The sequence below is a fragment of the Carassius gibelio genome, chromosome B5 (genome assembly GCF_023724105.1).
Source record: "Carassius gibelio isolate Cgi1373 ecotype wild population from Czech Republic chromosome B5, carGib1.2-hapl.c, whole genome shotgun sequence".
In the NCBI taxonomy this organism is placed as follows: Eukaryota; Metazoa; Chordata; class Actinopteri; order Cypriniformes; family Cyprinidae; genus Carassius; species Carassius gibelio.
This window is the reverse complement of record NC_068400.1, coordinates 33494759-33514246: the sequence shown is the minus strand read 5'-3', so window position 1 is coordinate 33514246 and position 19488 is coordinate 33494759. Positions and strand designations below refer to the sequence as shown.

General features: G+C 36.1%; 1 protein-coding gene across 2 annotated transcripts in view; it reads right to left on the bottom strand.

Annotated features, from left to right (window-relative positions):
- Window positions 1-19488, bottom strand: part of si:dkey-34e4.1 (carboxyl-terminal PDZ ligand of neuronal nitric oxide synthase protein) — a 32896-nt gene that overhangs the window by 9322 nt on the left and 4086 nt on the right. For both annotated transcript variants that reach the window (XR_008153685.1, XM_052555347.1), the window contains exons 3-10: window positions 8323-8415; window positions 8102-8160; window positions 7905-8013; window positions 7201-7354; window positions 6878-7023; window positions 4019-4174; window positions 2638-2803; window positions 1170-1461 (exon numbers count right to left, since the gene is read on the bottom strand). Coding sequence is in view for 1 of the 2 variants with exons in the window: in XM_052555347.1 (XP_052411307.1) it covers window positions 1170-1461; window positions 2638-2803; window positions 4019-4174; window positions 6878-7023; window positions 7201-7354; window positions 7905-8013; window positions 8102-8160; window positions 8323-8415 (1175 nt within the window). In the remaining variant the exon portion in view is untranslated. The remainder of the gene's footprint in view (window positions 1-1169; window positions 1462-2637; window positions 2804-4018; window positions 4175-6877; window positions 7024-7200; window positions 7355-7904; window positions 8014-8101; window positions 8161-8322; window positions 8416-19488) is intronic.

The following is a 19488-nucleotide window of genomic DNA, read 5'->3' as shown; positions in this document are numbered from 1 at the left end:
TTGAATACATTTAGAGACACACACGCAGATCAAGAAGCAAGCATATTTGCATACAATCACAAAAACACATGCATGCTTTCATTCTTTCTGTTACAAATTTTTTTAGCAATCTATGACAAACAACTGACCAAAGCAAGAAAACATCTCTAGCAGAAGAAGGAATGGGTGTAGAAGTGTGGATGTAGATAACCGCTAAGCTCAACAACTGTTTACCGCTGGCTCTAACCACACACACACACACAGAGCTATGAATGTGTAGTACCCAACAAAGGTCAAAATTTTCCATTACTATTCAAGGAAACGTGCTAACCAAAAGTCAGTGTGGAAAGATTGCTCTCTGCCTTCTAATAGACTTTCATTAGATTTGTTTACATTGCTGACAACCAATATCCATTCCGACAAGTCTGCTGCCTGTGTATGGAGTGAGGAGAGGGAAGAGAGAGGAAAGGAGGTCAGAGAGGAGGTGGGATTATGTGAACTAGTTTTAGAAAAGCCAAACACCAGCCAAATGTGGTAATAAAGTCAAGTCTTCACAAACATAAACATCTGCTCAGTGGTTTTAAACATTTTGGAGAGTCTGAGACCCATAATGGCTGAAGCTTTCTGTTGTATTTCTGGGTTTGTTTTGATGCTGCTCTACTTCCACAGACTGACACACTGTGATTATTGTATCCAGATGCTGCAGCTCAGATTTTAATGTTTAAATAACAGATCAGAAAGGAGCAACTTGACTGGCTAAGAAATAGGAAACTTTTAACACAAATCAAATGTGCTTTAACTTTGCCTTTCTGTACTTCTTCTTTGTCACAGTCTTATTATTCTTTTTTTATACTTCAGCTGAAAAGTTTGAGACTTTTTTTTACAGTTTTTTAAATGTTTTTAAAAGAATCCCCTAATGGTAACCAAGTCAGCATTTACTTAATCAAAAATGCGGTAAAAACATTATTATTTTGAAAGATTATGATAATTTAAATTACTACAGTCTTTAGTGTTCATACAAACTTTTGAACACCCAAACAACAGACAATATATTTATATATAGCTATTATACATACATACATACATACATACATACATACATATAAATATAAATAAATCTTTGCCAGACTCAGACTAATTTATTTGTATACAAACAAGTCTATGTAAGTGCTATTGCCTTGTCCCATTACCTTTCATCAAGTGCTGTTGAATTCCGAGTTTCTAACTTAGCAACTTCCCTTGTTGCTGCATCCAGTCCCGCTTCACTTGTCGCACTCGCTGGCTTCCCATTGGCTGTTATGGTGGGAGCACCACGCAGGTTAAGCAGATTGAGGTAGGACTCAGCATGGGAGGAAACAGGAGGATTGTCTGGCTGTCCTGCTGGAGTGGAGGTGATGGGCTGGTCTGAGTGAGGGGTGTAGAGGTTCTTCAGGTTGAGAGAGAGCGAACGAGGGGGCACACTACTCCATGGTGATTCTTCCTCTAAAGGTCACAAATAAAAAGTTGATACAAAGTTCTTAACAGCCACCCAGAAAAAGTTTATAACATTAGAAGATGCAGATGTCATACCTACAGAATGTTTTGAACACTTATGTAAATTAAGCTTACAATTAAAAAATCTGCTTTTGAGAGACTGGCTGTACTGCAGCCCTTCAGTGACAGACATTCAAGGGCATAAAGATGACAGACTATTTCAATAACTCTCCAAATGACCAATCATACCATCCAGCAAGTACACCACCATCATCCCGCCAGGCATAAGCATATGTATGCGCGCGCACACACACACACACACACACACACACACACACACACACACACACAAAGTGAAAGTCGGCATGGAGCCCAGTGCTGATGAATCAAACCCAATAAGCTCCTGCACTAAACTCTGAAATAGATTCGAATACACTAACCAACTCAATAATATCCCAGCCTGTCGAAAAGAATGTGTGTGTGTGTGTCTGTTTATGACTGTAATAGGATTCTGGAAGTATTCTTCCCAATCATTTTCTTTGTAGAAATATCTTATAAAAAGTTCTTAGCTAAGAGATGAATCAGAGCAATATGAAGTCTGACTAAAAGCAAAAAGGTATTTTCAGAGATCACAAAAATACATTGGTAACACTTTAGTACAGTGACCAATTTTCACTATGAACTAGTTGATTATTAGCATGCACACTGGCAGTTTATTAGTACTTCTAAAGCACATATTCTGCGTGACCATATACATGTACATCCCTAATCCTATACCAATACCTAAACGTAACACTTTACCTTACTAACTATTAATAATCAGCACATTAGGAGTTTACTGAGGCAAAAATCATAGTTAATGGTATGTAAATAGCAAAAATTTGAAGTGTGACCAATTTTTTTCCTGTAATGGCAAGGCAACATTTTCAGCTGCAATAAATAAATAAATTATAAATGTATTTACTGTCACATTAATTTAATATGTCCTAGCTGAACATAAGGTTTGCTGACCCCAATCTTTAAAACAGTGGTGTAACTGACAGAATGAAAAATCTCATGAAGCACTGACAATAAGCAAAACATAAACAGTGGTACAATATTAAACTATGAACTGTGTTGATTATCAGCTTCTTGCGAAATATTAAAGTATATAATCCGTTTTTGAGTGTAGAGAGACTGTCTTACTCTGTGTGGCTCCACTGACTCTGACCTCCAGTTGGCTGAGGTGTTTCACCAGCAGCGCTGTATGTTGCAGTAAGTCTCGGTTCTGCAGCAGCAGCTGGTGAGTTCTGGCCTGCGCTTCCATGCGGCCAGCGGTCTCTGCGGCCAGCTGATCCTTCAGGAGCTGCACCTACAGCACAGACACGCTCAGTCAAGAATAATGTCGGTCATACTGAAAGATATCATAACTTACAGGTAGGATATGAGTCGAGGATTATAGTGATTAAAGCCACTCATAGTTCAAGGTAATATAGTGAATATAGTCAATTGATCATTTTTAAAGAATCTAAAGTGGCTTCCTGCAGTGGCTTTTTGTTGTCTTCACTTATGCAGCTGTTTGGGAGATTTAGCTCAAAAGAAAGCAAAAGATATCTCTTTAATATCTCAGTTGTTTCTCCTAGATAGCAATGAGACAAATGGAGCACAAACAGAGACTTTGTGAGAAAAAAACAGCCCTCTTGAGAATCTACTCGAGAAGTGGTTTTCAACCTTTTTGACTCTATAATTGTCAGTGACAATAATATAATTCCATAATCCCAAATCCGTAATGTTCTTAGTGTGCTGAGACCCCCTCACGCCATTGCTCTAGACTTTTTAAAATGAGATTGCAACAATATTAAAAACTGCTTATATTCGCCAAAAAAAAAGAAAAAAGGAAAAAAAGAGCAATCGAATGACAAATGTAGTTTAAATATAAACAAATACATTTTGTCTGATTTGTTAAGAAACACCTTAGACACGATTGACACCCAAAATAAACTCAAATCTAAGTCTCCTGAGATATGAAAGAATAACAAAATGTTCCTCTGGGTGATTGTACATCAGTCTAATTATCCAAGCTATTGCTATGCAGTAGCATGACTGTGCTGAATCAGAACTGAGAGCACATCAGCTTCCTCTCTCTCTCTGACAGGACTTTATAACCATAACAGCATCTGAACCCTATACAGTATCCCAAATTAGAACTAATATCATTAGTCGGAGCAGAATGACTAAAATAAACAGGCAAACGCAGCGAGATGATTGCCTCTATCAGCATCTTGTTCGGTCTCTCCTATTATCTTTGCTTCCTCATGGTTATGGAGAATGATTTGGGCTTATAGAGTTCGTGAGTGCTTTCTAACAAAGGCTATCAGTAGTCATTTCAACATAGAAAAATAAATAGAGTTATGCAGGAAATGTGCCTCTGAAATTGCCGGAGTGAGGCGAGGTGAGGTGAATGGATCTGTAGTCTGGTTGGAGAGCAGATGATTGTGAAACAGCCTGAAAATATGGAATCAACTGCCGCATATTTCATAGAGCTGTAGCGCCTCCTAGAGCTAGAAAAGTGTAAACAACGTCTTACCTGTGCAACAGCGATCTGTGTTTGTTGCTGCTGCTGTAGCAGCTGTTGTTGGAGTAACTGCAGGCGGTGTTGGGTGGCCAAAGGTGTGAGAGTAGGAGAGCAAGGGCTGCTGGGAGATAGCGTATAGAGAGAGACACCCTCCAGGTCTTGTAAAGACTGAGAGATAAAGGATGAGAATATGAGAGAGGGAAAACAAATGTTAACTAACTATTTGGGTCATAAAACATTATCATTTGAAATATCATCTTCTGCTGTGTACAACTGAGGACTATGGGCTTTGAAAACATAGTAGGCATGCATGTTTGCACTGAAAGAGCACTTTAATATGGTTCCACAGGAACAAAGGACACCACGAGTGATTTCACTAGAAGAGGAACATAAACACATAGGCACAACTAAAACACACACGCACACACACACACACACACACACACACACACAGAGAGAGAGAGAGGGAGAAACTAATTTTCTCTAAGTAGCTTTACTCTGTCTGTTATAAAATAACTAATTCAGAAACATGGCTCTAGGGATTTGAACACCAAAACACTCTCTGCATTCTCACCTAATTATATTTTGGGAAAGCAGATTCACTGCGTTTACTAAGAGTTAACAGTGTTTTTAATTCATGTTAACAATTACATTTTTAAATTAACGAAACCCTCACACAAACCTTTAGACAATATTTAGACACTGAAAGAATAGTTCACCCCAAAATGAAAATTCTGTCACAATTGAGTTGTACACCCAAAGCTATATCATTTCTTTATTCTGTTGAGCATAAAAAAAGAAGATATTTTGTTAACCAAACAGTTGCGCTAGTCACTGATTTCCAGAGTATGGAAAAAAATACTATAGAAGTTATAGTAAAATTTTCACTATTGAGTTTTGGTTTGAACTATCCTTTTAACAGTCTGTGTGATTTGAGATGTCAACCACCAGGAGGAGCTGGAGGTTTATATCAGCATGAGCAGAGACAGAGGATGGAGGAAGTGGCAAGTCTGCAGAAGCAAGACTGTCAAAATCAAACCGTTCATGAAAACAATCTTTTCATATCCATTATCTCCATTGTGCAGACAGATATATGTAGGATGGCAAAGAGATAACAGTTCACAACTATATTTATAAAAAAATATTTAATAATAAAAAAAAGCATAAAAAAGGAAGCTGCAACAATGATTGTTCCCATTCGGTCTTCATTTATCCTCCAGTAGATCCATTTGTCATGATCGTCAGCTACAAAGCTAATGGAACACCACTGGATCTTTGATGCTTGCTAGACAAGGAACACATGAATGCATTATGAATGGATTGCTGCTAAATGAATACATGTAAAATGAATGAATGCATTATCTGCTTCCAGGCTAGGCAGCCTTTCAGCACTGGGGATTTATGTAATGAACCATGGAGAGATATCAAACATCAAACAATTTTAGAATTTGAATTTACTTAATCCTTATGGCACTCTCATATGATATTTGAACTTATAAACACAGACATGCTGCCAAATCAACACAAATTCAAGAAAAGCAAATACCACCACACCTTATAAATCTCATTACTGTAGTAATGCACAAATAATAATACTAACTGATAATAATAATAATACCATATCTTATTTAAAGTATAGAAAGCATTTATAACGTAATCCAAGCAACTGAGTTCTTAGCCATCTTCAAGAATGGGCTAAAACCACATCTCTTCCATCTTTATTTGGCTTTACTTGTCTTATATCACTTGTCTTTATATCACATATAAAATGTGTTGAATTCATTTGTTTAAATAAGTTTAAATGCATTTTGTTTCATTTTTTTAATTATTGTTTTTGCTTTCATTTACTTTAATAATACAGTATAGTTCAAAAGTTTTGGGTCACCAAGATTTTGTTTTGAAATTACAACTTTTATTCAGCAAGGATGCACTCAAAGAATCCTAAAAAATAGTATCATGGTTTCCACAGAAATATTAAGCAGCACTATCGCTTTCAACATCGATAAGAAATAAGAAATAAGAAATAAGAAATCACATTTCTGATTTCTGAAAGATTATGTGATTGCTGCTGAAAACTCGGCTTTCAAAATATAGAAAACAGTTATATTAAATTAAAATATTATTTGAAAATATTAATGTTTAATTGTAGATTTAAATAAAAAAAATAGTTGTGGTGAGCATAAGAGACTTCTTTCAGAAAGTTTATTTTTTTAAAAATACCAACCCAAAATGTTTAAATGGTAGTGTAGCAGCCAACCTAGTAATGACCCACTCATTATTGAGAAGATAAAATACAGTACATGTAATCTATTACACTAATAATCATATAAATAATAATCAATAATCATAATCACCACTGAGAATAATGAGGAAGATGCATTACACTAATGAAAATCTGTAGGGAAATTAAAATAATGTCACAATGCCACAATTAATAAAAGGGGTATAAAATATTTTTATCTTAACCTAGCAGCATGATTTCTGGCATAAGTTTGTGAAACTGCTCACTTAGCTGAGACTTACTGCATGAGCGGAACTTAAATAATCTAGAGATTTGTGTGTGTTGCTGGCTTAAGCAAATTCCTGTCTCACTAGGGCTGTATGACATTATTTCCACTTCAGACACAGTTAAGTGGTTAAAGTCAGGCAAAGATTTTGAAAATAGTGTGCAGGGCTAGGGCAACATAAGAGTATCACATCACTGAATACCCAGAAGAAGGAATAAGGTTAAATTAAGGGGGAACAAACAGAAGAGAAAGTTAATTTCCTCTATATTTATAAACATCCTATTTCCAGCTGACAACAATATTGGCCAGACGTCTGTGGAGAGAAGAGCTTCTCAGTCATGCTCATACTCCAGATCACTCTCACCTGGAGGGTTTGTTCAGGCTTCACCACGTTGAGCTCTGACAGACTCTGAAGAACGTCATCCATAGCTTGCTCACTGAGCTTTGTGGAATGTTTCTCCGTTCCAGTGACATCATCTATTCCATGCTCCATCCCTGTCAGCTGACGAGCTGTAAACAACAGCAGAATTTTAAGAATATGATGCACGCTTCAAGAAACCACAACAATGATCAACATGTTCATACATCACACGAGATCGCAGAAATGCTGGACTCCACAGATTTGATTTACTCAATGATGACATGTGTTTAAGGCAATAGAGCTCAGATTCAATAGCATGGTCTCACCTTCAGGGCTGGGCTCTTCTCCAGACTGATCGCTCTGGCCGTCTGCAGGGCCGTCTGGCTGTTCATCTGCATTCTGCTCAGCGTGCTGCAGACTCAGCTTATGGCACACCTCAAACGCCTGACCGACCGTCCGCACTATCCGCATGGCCTGACTCTGAGAGAGGACAAACGTGATGAAAAATCACGTTTAGGATCTTATATACATGACATACATTATATGAATAATCTGACATTTTACATCTGAAAATTCTTACATATATAATTATATTATATAATTCAAATAATCATCTCATTACAAAAAATCATCTATGCTAAAATCATCAGCATAGCAACTGCATAACATATTAGCATAACAACTAATATATATGTTCTTAAATATAAATATTCATATAAAATTACTTTTTTTTTGTTCATAGATAGTTTTTTTTCCATTAATAGGGCTGTGCTACTACAATTCCATGAAAAAAAGCAAAGGGCAAAGAATGACAAGAAGAGCAGAGACAAAAGAGACAAACAGGTGAAGAGTATCAAGGCCAAGGCCCTCTACAAATTTCATTAGTCGCTCAAGGACAAGATGGACTGAAAAAATGGCATACACCACGATATGTATCCTTGATCTGGTGGCAGAACAAGTGGCAGAGAGAAAGAGAATAACAAAATACTGTATATTTTCCCTTTAAGTAAAAAAAAAGATACTGCTTTACCTTTTTTTTGGACTTAAATACATTGCATCTGAACGCGTTACTTGATCCGTCACGAACAATGTAGCTGAAAATCTTCAGATCCTGAGAATCATGGGATACATAGAAGATCCTAGGAGGAAACAAAGAAAAAAAAGTTAACATAGGCTAAACATTAATACAATATCATTTGTCGAAGTATCATTTATTTTGCATCTCACCTATATATGGGGTCGTGCATAACCAGCATCTTGCTCTCATCCCACGTCCACTCCTTCCTCTTGAGGTCAAAACAAGGCAAATGTAAGGGACTCTACTGCAAATGCTCATTATGAATGCAATAAAAATGTAACCTTATAAATTATAGTACTGTTATTCTGATACAGGTTAATGACATTCATGTGTCATGTCAGAGGTGTAGGGTTGATGAGATCACACATGCCTTGGGTTTTTTGCGCAGCACCACTTTGACCCCGTCTACGGAAACCACTATGCTCACTTTCTTCTTCTTCACGCTCTTTGCCTTGAACTCATACTGCAAGGGAAAAAACAGAGTGATTTAAATGCATGGAGAGACTATGACCAATCAAACCGAAATACTGGGAGCGATTCTAAATCAGTAAGTCCTCATTAGCACCTAAACTGCTAAATTATGAAAATAGATGAATCAACAATCAGTCCTGCCCTGAGAGCCTAATTAAAACTACATTATAATGAAGTATTTGCAATAAACAACAACTTTCTTAAAGAAATGAAACTGATAAAAAAAAACGGGCGACTGGAATTTTTAGCAGACATCACAGCTTTAGTGTTTAGTTTCTTCAGTGTGAAATGATCCTTGATAAATAAAATCTTCAAAAGAAGAGAATTTATTTGAAACAGAAATCTTTTAGAACATTATTAATGTTTTTACTGTTTTTCAAGTTTCCCAACATGGCCTATGCTAGGATTTGACTAGCTTTCTCTCACTCACTCTCGTACATTTTATTGCGCTTTATACATTGTTTAGATTTTATGTAGGCCTATAGTAGGCACTCTATGTTGAGAATAAAATCCAAGAATGCACGGCAAGGAGCTCCTTGAAAATATATATGATATATTTAAGACAGCAGACAGAGAGATCCAGATATTTGTATGTATTTTGCATGTTGTGCTTATCAGAGCATCAAACTACTCGAATCAGCTCTGTTCTCCTGTGAGGTCAGAATAAAGAAAAATAAATTCTTGCAACTTTGCATGAAATGTGTCCAAGAATGATATATTTCCAAATGTCTTGAGTCTGAATGATTCAGATTTGCATTCTTTGAAACTCATTGAGTTGGATATGAATCATTTCTGCTGAAAGACTTTGTATTTATTATTGAAGTCAAGTCCTGGACTGAACTGAGAGAGCTACACTCATTCGCCCAAAGTTGTTCTGTCCATCTCTTGTAGGCTAGAGGAGCGATGGTGGAAACAAAGACTGTATGAGATGTACTACAGGAAAAGGGCATGACAGGTATGTCCACGTGTGCAGATGACAAACCTTTAGCCTTGCTGAAGAGCTTCAGTGTGTTGAAGTTGCTAAAACTTTAAACTACATTATCAGAGTTAATTACCATAATTAAATTACTCATCTATCTGTAATTTACTTTGGGCAGTTGCATCAAAAACACAGTCTAATTTTCATTTTTGTGTGAACTAACTCACAAAACTAGTCAACACTGCACCAAACACAAAAAACATTGTAAATAAGCTATATCTATTCTATGGCCTACTAGTGCATATGAGACAGTGAGAAAGGTAATAATATGCAAGGGCCCCACCATAATAACAAATCAATAAATAAAACCAGAACACAAATAAATGAAACTCTCTACTATATCTTGCTTTTTTTGCATTCACCTGCTTTCTTTAGTCCTTGGATATCACTTTGACCTGTCATGTCTTAAAGTAGCTCCTGACTGCATGATGTGACCTTCAGTATAATCAGCAGTGGATGTCAGCATCCAAACTAAATATACACCACACTAAATATTAATGCACCCTTCCTGTACAACATGTTTATACGCATGTCTCAAGATCTCTATGTGATGCTGGATTGTGAGATGTGGTTGTCCCTTTAAAATTTTATTTAAAATCTTACAAAATACATATAAATGTCTGTGATTGTGACATTTAATACTAGTATACTAGTGTGGCACATACTACACAGTGTATACTTCATACTGCACAATATTTTTTAAATAGTAGCAGGAGAAACAGCATGCACACGATGTTTTTTATATATTTATTTAGCACTTTTAATCCAGAAAATACAAGTACTTTATATTCCAATCAATGAGTAAAGAAAGAGATTAAAAACCATATTTGAGATTGTTCATTCATTACCCTAAAATATCAATACTAATGGCCTAACACCTATGAGGAAGAGGTAATTCTCGTCTTAAGCACATGTTACAGTTTATGACTGAACACCTTGAGGTTTCGCTTAACCCCATGACAACTATTCACTTTAGCTCCATTTGTGCAAAAAAGGCAAGATGTCAAAATCAAACTAAACTGTACTGCGTCAGCATTCTTTAAAGGAGAAAGGGAGTCTGCAAGAATGAAATTTTAATCTTTCTTATTGCTCAAGTGTAAAGTGCATATATAAATATTTAAGATACACTGCATAGCCATTTGTCTCTGTGCATAAACATTTCAGTGAAAAGTTTGAAAGCTGCAGTTGTCATTAAATAATAATAATTATAATAATTAAACTGAAGATATGCTCCAGAAAACAAATGGGTCAGACTTTAATTTTTTGGATTAAGAGCTGAATCCAGACATCTGCTATAATCCTGTCTTGCTTTTATGCCTAATTTCCATTTTGTTAAAAAGCATCTGCATAGTGGGCTTAAAGTTGACAAAGCCACCATCCTCAGCACTTAATGACATTCCTTACTGATCTCGCTCTATCCCTCAGCTTGAAAGTGTTTTGGGTGGCAGCATACTGTATGAGAGAAAACAATTACAAGTGACATCTCCATTTGTATTTTAAGACAGCCATCAAAAGCATTTACTCAACAACTGAACACTCAAAAAACAAGTGCACTTGTATTACTAAGACTACACTCCACAAATAGAGTATACAAAAAGATAATATTTTTTTTTCTTTAACACATGACAGATTAATCTTTGAAAGAGCTTTTTCTGGAATACAAAATTCACACGGATTTAATGGTTTTATCCCATTACCTGGCAGTACTGGGTATACACGGAAAAGCAGAATGATCATGAACCATGAAACCCTCAAATACAGCTTTTCAAGAAAGTCTTTGAAAAGTCTTAATGCAATCTGGGTCACGATTCATACAGACAATCACAGTCAATTAAAGACTGTATCCTAGCAACAGTCTTTAAATGTGAGATTTGGGGGGTCGATTCTTTTCACCCAAATCTTCCCAACAGTCCTTTAGTGCTACAAACTAAGACAACAGCAGGAGCGAGACAGGAAGGAGGGTGTAGGCCTGTGAGGTTGCCCAAAGACCAAATTCAACATGCATCAGAGTACAATCAAACAAGGTTTTAGTTGTCAATCATTCAGTTCACTCTTGACAGCATCATCATGTCACTGTCCAAATCATAAATAAATGTAAACAATAACAAAATAACTGAATAGCCTGATATGAAGTTAAACGATAACAGCATACATGCAATTAATCTGATTTAAAGACTAAATGTGTATATTTTCAATATATAGTGGACTATTTGAGAATTTTGTAACGCTTCAATACTTAGTATCCTACATATCGATAGACAAATACTTTAAAATTGCATTGAATATGAATATTATTTAAGGTATTGTACTGAAAAGGTATCATATAAAATTCAAATATCATGACATCACTACTCAGGATAAATCAAAATGAAAGCTGAATGTAGAAAATATACAACATCACATAACTTCATAACTTCATTGACAACATGCTTACTTGTTGGTATATGGGGAAAAACAACTGAAAAAAAGGTAGAAGAACCCAAGACAGAGAGGGAAAAATGTGAGATCAGTTATTAAATAAATATACAAAAGTATTTTTTAAATCTCCTTCCCATACAAAAAAAAGGAATGTCACCTTTGGCAAAAGGATACAAGAACTGGGCCTACTTCCATTAGACGCTGCCATTGGAAACGACCTTGACCTGCATAAGATGCTGAGAGCGAGTTAGTTTCTCTGCTTGATTGGAATTTCCGCTTGACTTCAGACCAATGGGGAGTGTGTGTCATTTTTACAGAGCTTGTACTTGAGGAAGTGAGCGAGAGAGACTGCGCGACAGACAGGGAGAGAGGGAACACTGAACAGACTTCCGAACTCATTTCTTGGAAGCTTGAAAGTCGGTATGAGCTACCTGCTGGGAGTGGGACGAGGGCCAATCAGTTGATGTCACAAACCCCATGGGTGGGATTTAATAACCTTTACAGTGCTGCTGGCCCTCTAGAATGGCTTGATATTTCAGTGTTTGTGTGTGTGTGTGTGTATGTGAGAAATGGTGAAGAGAGACAGAAACAGACCATGAGCAATGTTACATGGAGCATTCAGGTTTTCTCCAACAAGCTGTTGTCAACAAGGCATCTTTAATGCTCGCATCTGTCATACTGTGCGAATCATGCTTGGAAAACATCAGTCAGGTTTCAAGTTTGCACATACTTTTGGAGTCTTGAGAAATTTACAGATGTATATCTGCATAAGATATTAAGACTTATGTTTAGATTTATATCTCCTAAGTTTAAAGATGTTCTTCAATGGTAAACTACTTAAGTAAATTTGTGCTTGAATGAGGTTTGTGCTTAAAAAAAAAACCTCTCTCTCTCTCTCTATATATATATATATAATTGGGGTTTTTTTTCAATATAAGCTTGCTTTCATATTGATGTTCATAAGGGCATGTGCTTGACTGAATAGATGACAATTCATGTGTACTGACAGGAACTCCCTGTGGTACCACCTCTAACAACAAGTATGTGTTATAGAAATGAAGTGAAAGAGATTGTTGCCTTTGTGATTTTGTCTGCTGAGTAGATGTCAGACAAATCCATATTAGTCAACAATTAGTTTAGGCCTTATCAGCATAGTGCTATTTCAGACCAATCAGTGAATGGGCTGGACTTGATGTGCATAAACAGCACAGTAACAGGTGTGAGCACAGATCAAAATGACTCGTTCTCTCTGTCTAATGTAGTGTAGTGAATAGACGTGTGACCACACAGAAGGTCAACTCAGAAAACAGGGCCAAGTATGAGGGCACCATCTGTCCCATGTGCATGTCTGCGTTTGTGTTTGAACAACCATGTCGACACTCAAGCGTCCCAGTCATGTGCATTGTGCGAAGATAAAGATTATGGTTTTATAGATTAAGAGCAGATCTTTTTTGAATGAATAACACCTGTCATACACTACCGTTTAAAAGATTAGTTTTATAAAATAAGTTAATACTTTAAATCAGCAAGTCTGAACTGAATTGATCAAAACAAGACTTTTGATAACAGTAATAAATGTTTTTGAGTGAAAAATTTGCATATTAGAATGATTTCTGAAGGATCATGTGAAAGACTGGATGCTGAAAACAAATGCTGCAAGATTTGTTTAAAAAAATAAATTAATACTTTTATTCAAGCAAGACTGGATTGAATTGACCAGGAAATAAATACATTTTACAATTTAATAAAATAGGCATACTTCAAATAAATGTGGTTCTTTAATTCATTAAATTTTTCAGATTTTTTTCAATCATGATTTTCAGAGAAATATTCAACATTAATAACAGCAATATCAACACACAATATTAATACTGTGTGTGTGGGGGGGGGGGGAGGGGTGCCAAATAAGCATATTAGAATAATTTCTGAAGGATCATGTGAAAGACTAAACTAATGGATGCTGAAAAATCAGCTTTATATAATAAATCTGTTCTTGGTGAAATTGAAATATAACTATAATAATATACTAATATAGCACTTTCATATTATTGCTCTTTTGTTGGTTTTGATTGCCTCCATTGTAGTCATTTAGTCGCTTTGGATAAAAGCGTCTGCTAAATGACAAAATTTGAATAGAATGTAAACGTAAATAATGAAACTAAATTTAAAATAAAATCAAGCCCCAAATCAAATAAATAAGTAAAACAAATAAAAGAAATCTCTTCATATAAACAAAATAAGGCTTTGTCTGTGCTCTTTCCATTTAAAATTAGAGGAGACCTCTGCATTTTAATCATGATCCAGACAAAGATGCTGCATACATGCAACACGGGCAGTTTTTAATTTAGATTGTATCATTTTGAAATTTAAAAGCAAAAACAGAATGGTTTGACTACAGTTTTGTGAAACTACACATAACAATATCTGCATGAAACAGTGGACGAGCTGAACGAGAAGCAGATCCACTCTCTGCCAGCAGGTGGCGCTTAAAGCATTTCCTTGGTTTCCGCTGTAAACGAAGCAGTGCTACACTTGTGATCTTTAAAGGGATCATATGATGTTTTTTTAAAGATCATTATTTTGTGTATTTGGTGTAACAGAATATGTTGACATGCTTTAATGTTAAAAAAAACACATTATTTTTCAAATACTGTACATTATTTTAGGTCCTCTATGCCCTGCCTCTCTCAAACAGTCATTTTCTTCTAAGTCCCTCCTTCCGACAAGCGCAGTCTGCTCTGATTGGCCAACTGACCTACTGCATTGTGATTGGCCGAACACTGCAAGCACTCGTCGGAAATGTAACGGCCCTTTCCATAATCGCGAGCTTCATCTTTCAAAGTAAATGTAAAGACAGTTAATAATGTCCTTAGTTTTACCATCAGTTCGAGCCCGAAGGGGCAACAGAATCACGTGACAGACACAATGATGTGTTTGCAGTACACAAGCCACAGATGGTTGAGACAGCTGACTCCACTGTCTGTCTCTCTCTCTGTCTCTCTCTCTCTCACACACACACACACACAATACGCAAAACTTTGCTAAATACTTTGATAAAAAAATATCTCTTTGGATTTGAGACTTTAGTTTTTGCAACTTTACAGCTCTTCCTTATGCACCAAGAGCTTGTAACACTCCAAAGAGAAAGGAAAAATTGAAATCGCATCATATGACCCCTTTAATATGCATTATACAGAGGCAAGGTGAAAAGAAAAAATTCCATCTAACATTTTCTAAAGACAGTAAGTTACCCTCAGACATGCATTCATATAAACTCCTATATATACTCATGTATCCCAATGTAATTTAACATCTGACAGAAATTTGCTTTAAAAATCACCTATCTAATGTGAAAAAGTCATTTGTTTCCTAAAATGACTCAAACAAACATTTATGATGCCTTTTTCAATTTACTCACCAATGACATCTTAATTGGCCATTCCAGGCTCACACACATTCCCATTCAGCCTCTCTCTCACACACTCACAAAAACAATGGCCTCACTTGGTCCAAATGGCTTTCCATGACAAAGCAGAAATGAGAACAAGAAGCAAAGAGAATGTAGATCAGGGAACAGAGGAGGAATGGAGGGAAACACAAGAAGACTGGATATGGCAGGCACAGACACAGGGAAAGAGGGACACTCCTAAAAAGCTAGAGAAATATAAAATATCCCTAAAGTAGAGCAACCATCTCTTTCTCATTTTCTTTTTCTCAAGCCCAGAGGCAGTTTTCCCAGTCACAAAACAAACTAAAACCCAACAGATAGTGGAGTTCACACAGAGTGTGTGTTACAGTGTGCCAGAGAGTGCAGGTGAACGTTAAAAGTGTGTCATGTTTGTGTGGGTGGAGTCTGGACGACTACGCCTAGTGCTCAAACACACTCAAAGTTTCAGGACTCAGGGCGCGTTTTGGCAGAGTTGGGGGGGGGGGGGGGTTGCCATGGTGATAAGGGGGTCCTGGCCTTGCATAACTGGTTAACACTTACAGAAATAGTCTGCGAAAGCGAAGCGAAAGAGAGTGAGAGAGAAGACAGTGAATGAGCAGAAGAAAAGCAGCAAAAGAGGGAGGAACCCTGCTGAGTGCACTGACTGAGAGCAGTGGGGCGGAGGATTTTACTCAGGGCTTCTTTCATTTTATTAAGACTTACAAACATTTGAAGTCTGTTTGTGTGCATTTATTCTTCTCTGGAGTGAAAAGCCTGTGTCCCTGTATATACGTGCATTAAAATGTATGTGGTTGTCTCGAGGATGTTAATTGCTCGATTATTTATGTCACATCTAATGTGATTTAAATGTAAATATTGACAGCTTGCAGTTTGGTTTGGAGGGAGAGATGTCGAGCTCATGGATGCTAGTGCATGTAGGCCATTACACTGCATCTGTCCCTGGGCTACGGCACAACAATGAAGCCTTTCATTCTCTCCATAGCCCCATATCTGCCCCCTCCCCATTAGACACACACACACACACACACACCATCCACTCCCTAACCCTCACCACCTCCTCTTTCCTTTCCTCTCCTCCTGACCTCTTTATCACATTCTCTCATGGTTTTGTAAGACTGCCATTAGCATCAGCTTCACAGTCGAACACAAACATTTCATAAATTCTTTTACACCAACTTTGTCTGGGACATTCAAAACGTTTAAAAAACTGGATTTTTCAAGTGATGAGTTGTTTTTGTATGGTATATATGAGCTCAACAGATTAATTAAAATAAAATTGTATTTAATAAAATACAATCATTGTTATTAATGTCAAATTAAAATAAGAAGCTATAAAAATGCAACCTAAACTGCAACCTTATGAAATTAAAATGAAAACATTGCCACTTACTCAATCAGTCATACTTATATTTGCTCATCCATGCATTCATTCACTGACCTATAAAATCCTAGGCTGACAGTGGCAGATGTAGAAATGAAGTTATTAAATTAAGTATGACACAAGTTAATAAGATCTTGAATTGGACAACATAACTCACTTTATTTTAGTCTTTTGCTATTAACACACCATTAACTACGACTTTTGCCTCAGTAAAGTCCTAAATTGCAGCGTATTAATAGTTAGTAAGGTTGTTAAGTTTTAGTTAACGTACTGCAAAAAAGAGTGGAAGAAACCACTAGTCCACTAGTCTGTGTCCCGCTGTGTTCCAGACAAGAGCATGTAAGTGCTGATAAGTGAAAGTGGAATTGTCATATTGCTTAATTATCTAAAAACGATAGACATCTATATGAACACATTTAGACAGCAAAGTGAACAAGTGCTAGAGTTTGTGTTGTGATGGCTCACCAGACACCACTGTTGCTATAGTGCCATTTTGCATATATATATATATATATATATATATATATATATATATATATATATATATATATATATAAAATCAATATGCACTACTGGGGAAATGAATGACGTTCTTTCGTTTGGCAGTTAGCCTGGAATGATTTGATCTAAAGAGTCATAGATGCATAAGAACTAATACAACTTAAATAAGCCTTTTCATCATCTACAGGCTTTTCCTTTGGTTATATACCGATCTTTCTTGTCAGAATTTCTAATTTGATCAAACATAAACATATTGGAACTCTTGCTAACTCTTCTTAGCATGTCTGGGAATAAATGAATTTTTTTTATAAACAAGGCTTGATAATAGACACTATGTACAATAATATTGCATTTTCATCTTTTAAAAGACACACTGCATTATGGTCTATTCATAGCTTCATTCTACAGATTAGGAATGAAGGCACAAACCAATTAAAGTCTTAATTACAATATTCTTTGGCTGAAATGAATGGGGTTTCTCAAATAGTGACGAATGAAAGAGTAAACAAAGAAAGCGAGAAGATAAAAAGGGACAGGGTCTCAGATGACTTGCAGAGGTCAGAGACATGGCTATGTGTTGTTTCCTTCATTGGAAGCAGACCACTTTCCAGTTATTTTTAGGTCTGATAACACAAGACCTAAGGAGCTGTCAATCACATCCTGGCATTCTTAAGAGACATACTGCAAGCTGAACTTTAACCCAATCATCACAGAGGGACTGAGAGAAAGAGAACGCTGTCAAGTTGCCGCCCAATGCTGACTGATCTCAGAAAGAGTCTGGGAAAGACTGACACAATCTTCAGCATTAATATATCCTCTTATACTCATACACTCTTACAAAATGTGGATGGTATGAATGTGTTCACAGTGCAACTGTAAAAATGTCTCACAAGAACATACATCCACATGCAGGACTGCTTTCCAATATTTACAAACAGAAGTGATAAAAAAATATATTGGAAGGAGTCCCAAACAAGTCAAGACATAGGACAACTTCTGTGCAGGAAAGATATCATGATCAGATATGTTTGTGTATTATGATTTCAAATTTTGGTCATAGTGTACAACACACCATTATCTCACACTTAACCTTGAGCTGTAACAACTGTTCATCCAGACATGCTTCTACTAAGTCACATCATGGAAAGCTTCTCCATTGCATAAACTAAGTTATTTTTAAGTAATACTTTGTGGTTTCATGTACACACACACACACACACATGCTCATCAGGGCTCGATTTTAAGAGCTGACTTGCCACGCAAACCTTCATCCGATGACAGTTATAAAGGCTCAGTTTCCCAATGACATGTGGAGAAAATGGTAAAGAGAGAAAAGAGAGAAGGAAAAAGGCTGTAAAGAAGGTCAGAACAAATTATTTACTGTTGTTTTCAGCAGAATCTAACACAACAAGGGCATAAATTCTAGACTTGTCTCTGAGGGAACTCGCTAACCCAGAAAATATCAGCTGTGAAACACATTAAACAAACTGACACTGACATTTCCCTAAAAAGCCCAGAAAATATTTATCAGACTCCTATTCAGATGCAGTTTTTCCTCACTATTTTACACCCACACAAGCAAGCCCATCATGCATTGAAAGAAATGCACAATATATATATATTTTTCCTAATTATTAAATATTTTTGGTTTCTGTTTTTTCCCCCATTTATTTCATGTCCAATTATTTGAAATAGAAACTTACTCAATTAACCATCAGTTCATAATTTTTTTTAATGAAAATTAAAAATTTTAAGCTATATGAGATACTTTTTTGTTGCTCAAATTCAGTTTTATTATTTATTAAAAAATGTTTTACATTTTAATCGTTTCATTAAAATAATCAAAAGCATATCCAAATAACTGATTTTATTAAAAAAATAATAATAATGAGTTTTAAGACTTTTTTTTTTTACAATTTATATAGATATATCTATCAAAATAGATATATTTTGAAATTTTATGGCTTAAACTAAATACTTTTTTTATTATCTAGAGAAGAGAAGAGAAGAGAAGAGAAGAGAAGAGAAGAGAAGAGAAGAGAAGAGAAGAGAAGAGACTACAGGATAAAAAGCTCTACAAAATCTTTCAGCTGAAGCTTTTTGATCTGGCAGGCCTGTCACAAACTCTAAAGGAAACAATTCATGCACACACACACAAATTCCTACTTCATCTGATCAAGCAACAAATCCAACTTAATTTGTCTTAGGAATTTCCGTCAGTCTGAGCTACGAGGATCTGTGTGAGTACATGGCAAGTACATATAGAAAACTAGGATACACACACACACACACACACACACACACACACTGACCAATCAACCAAAACAATAGCAGTCAT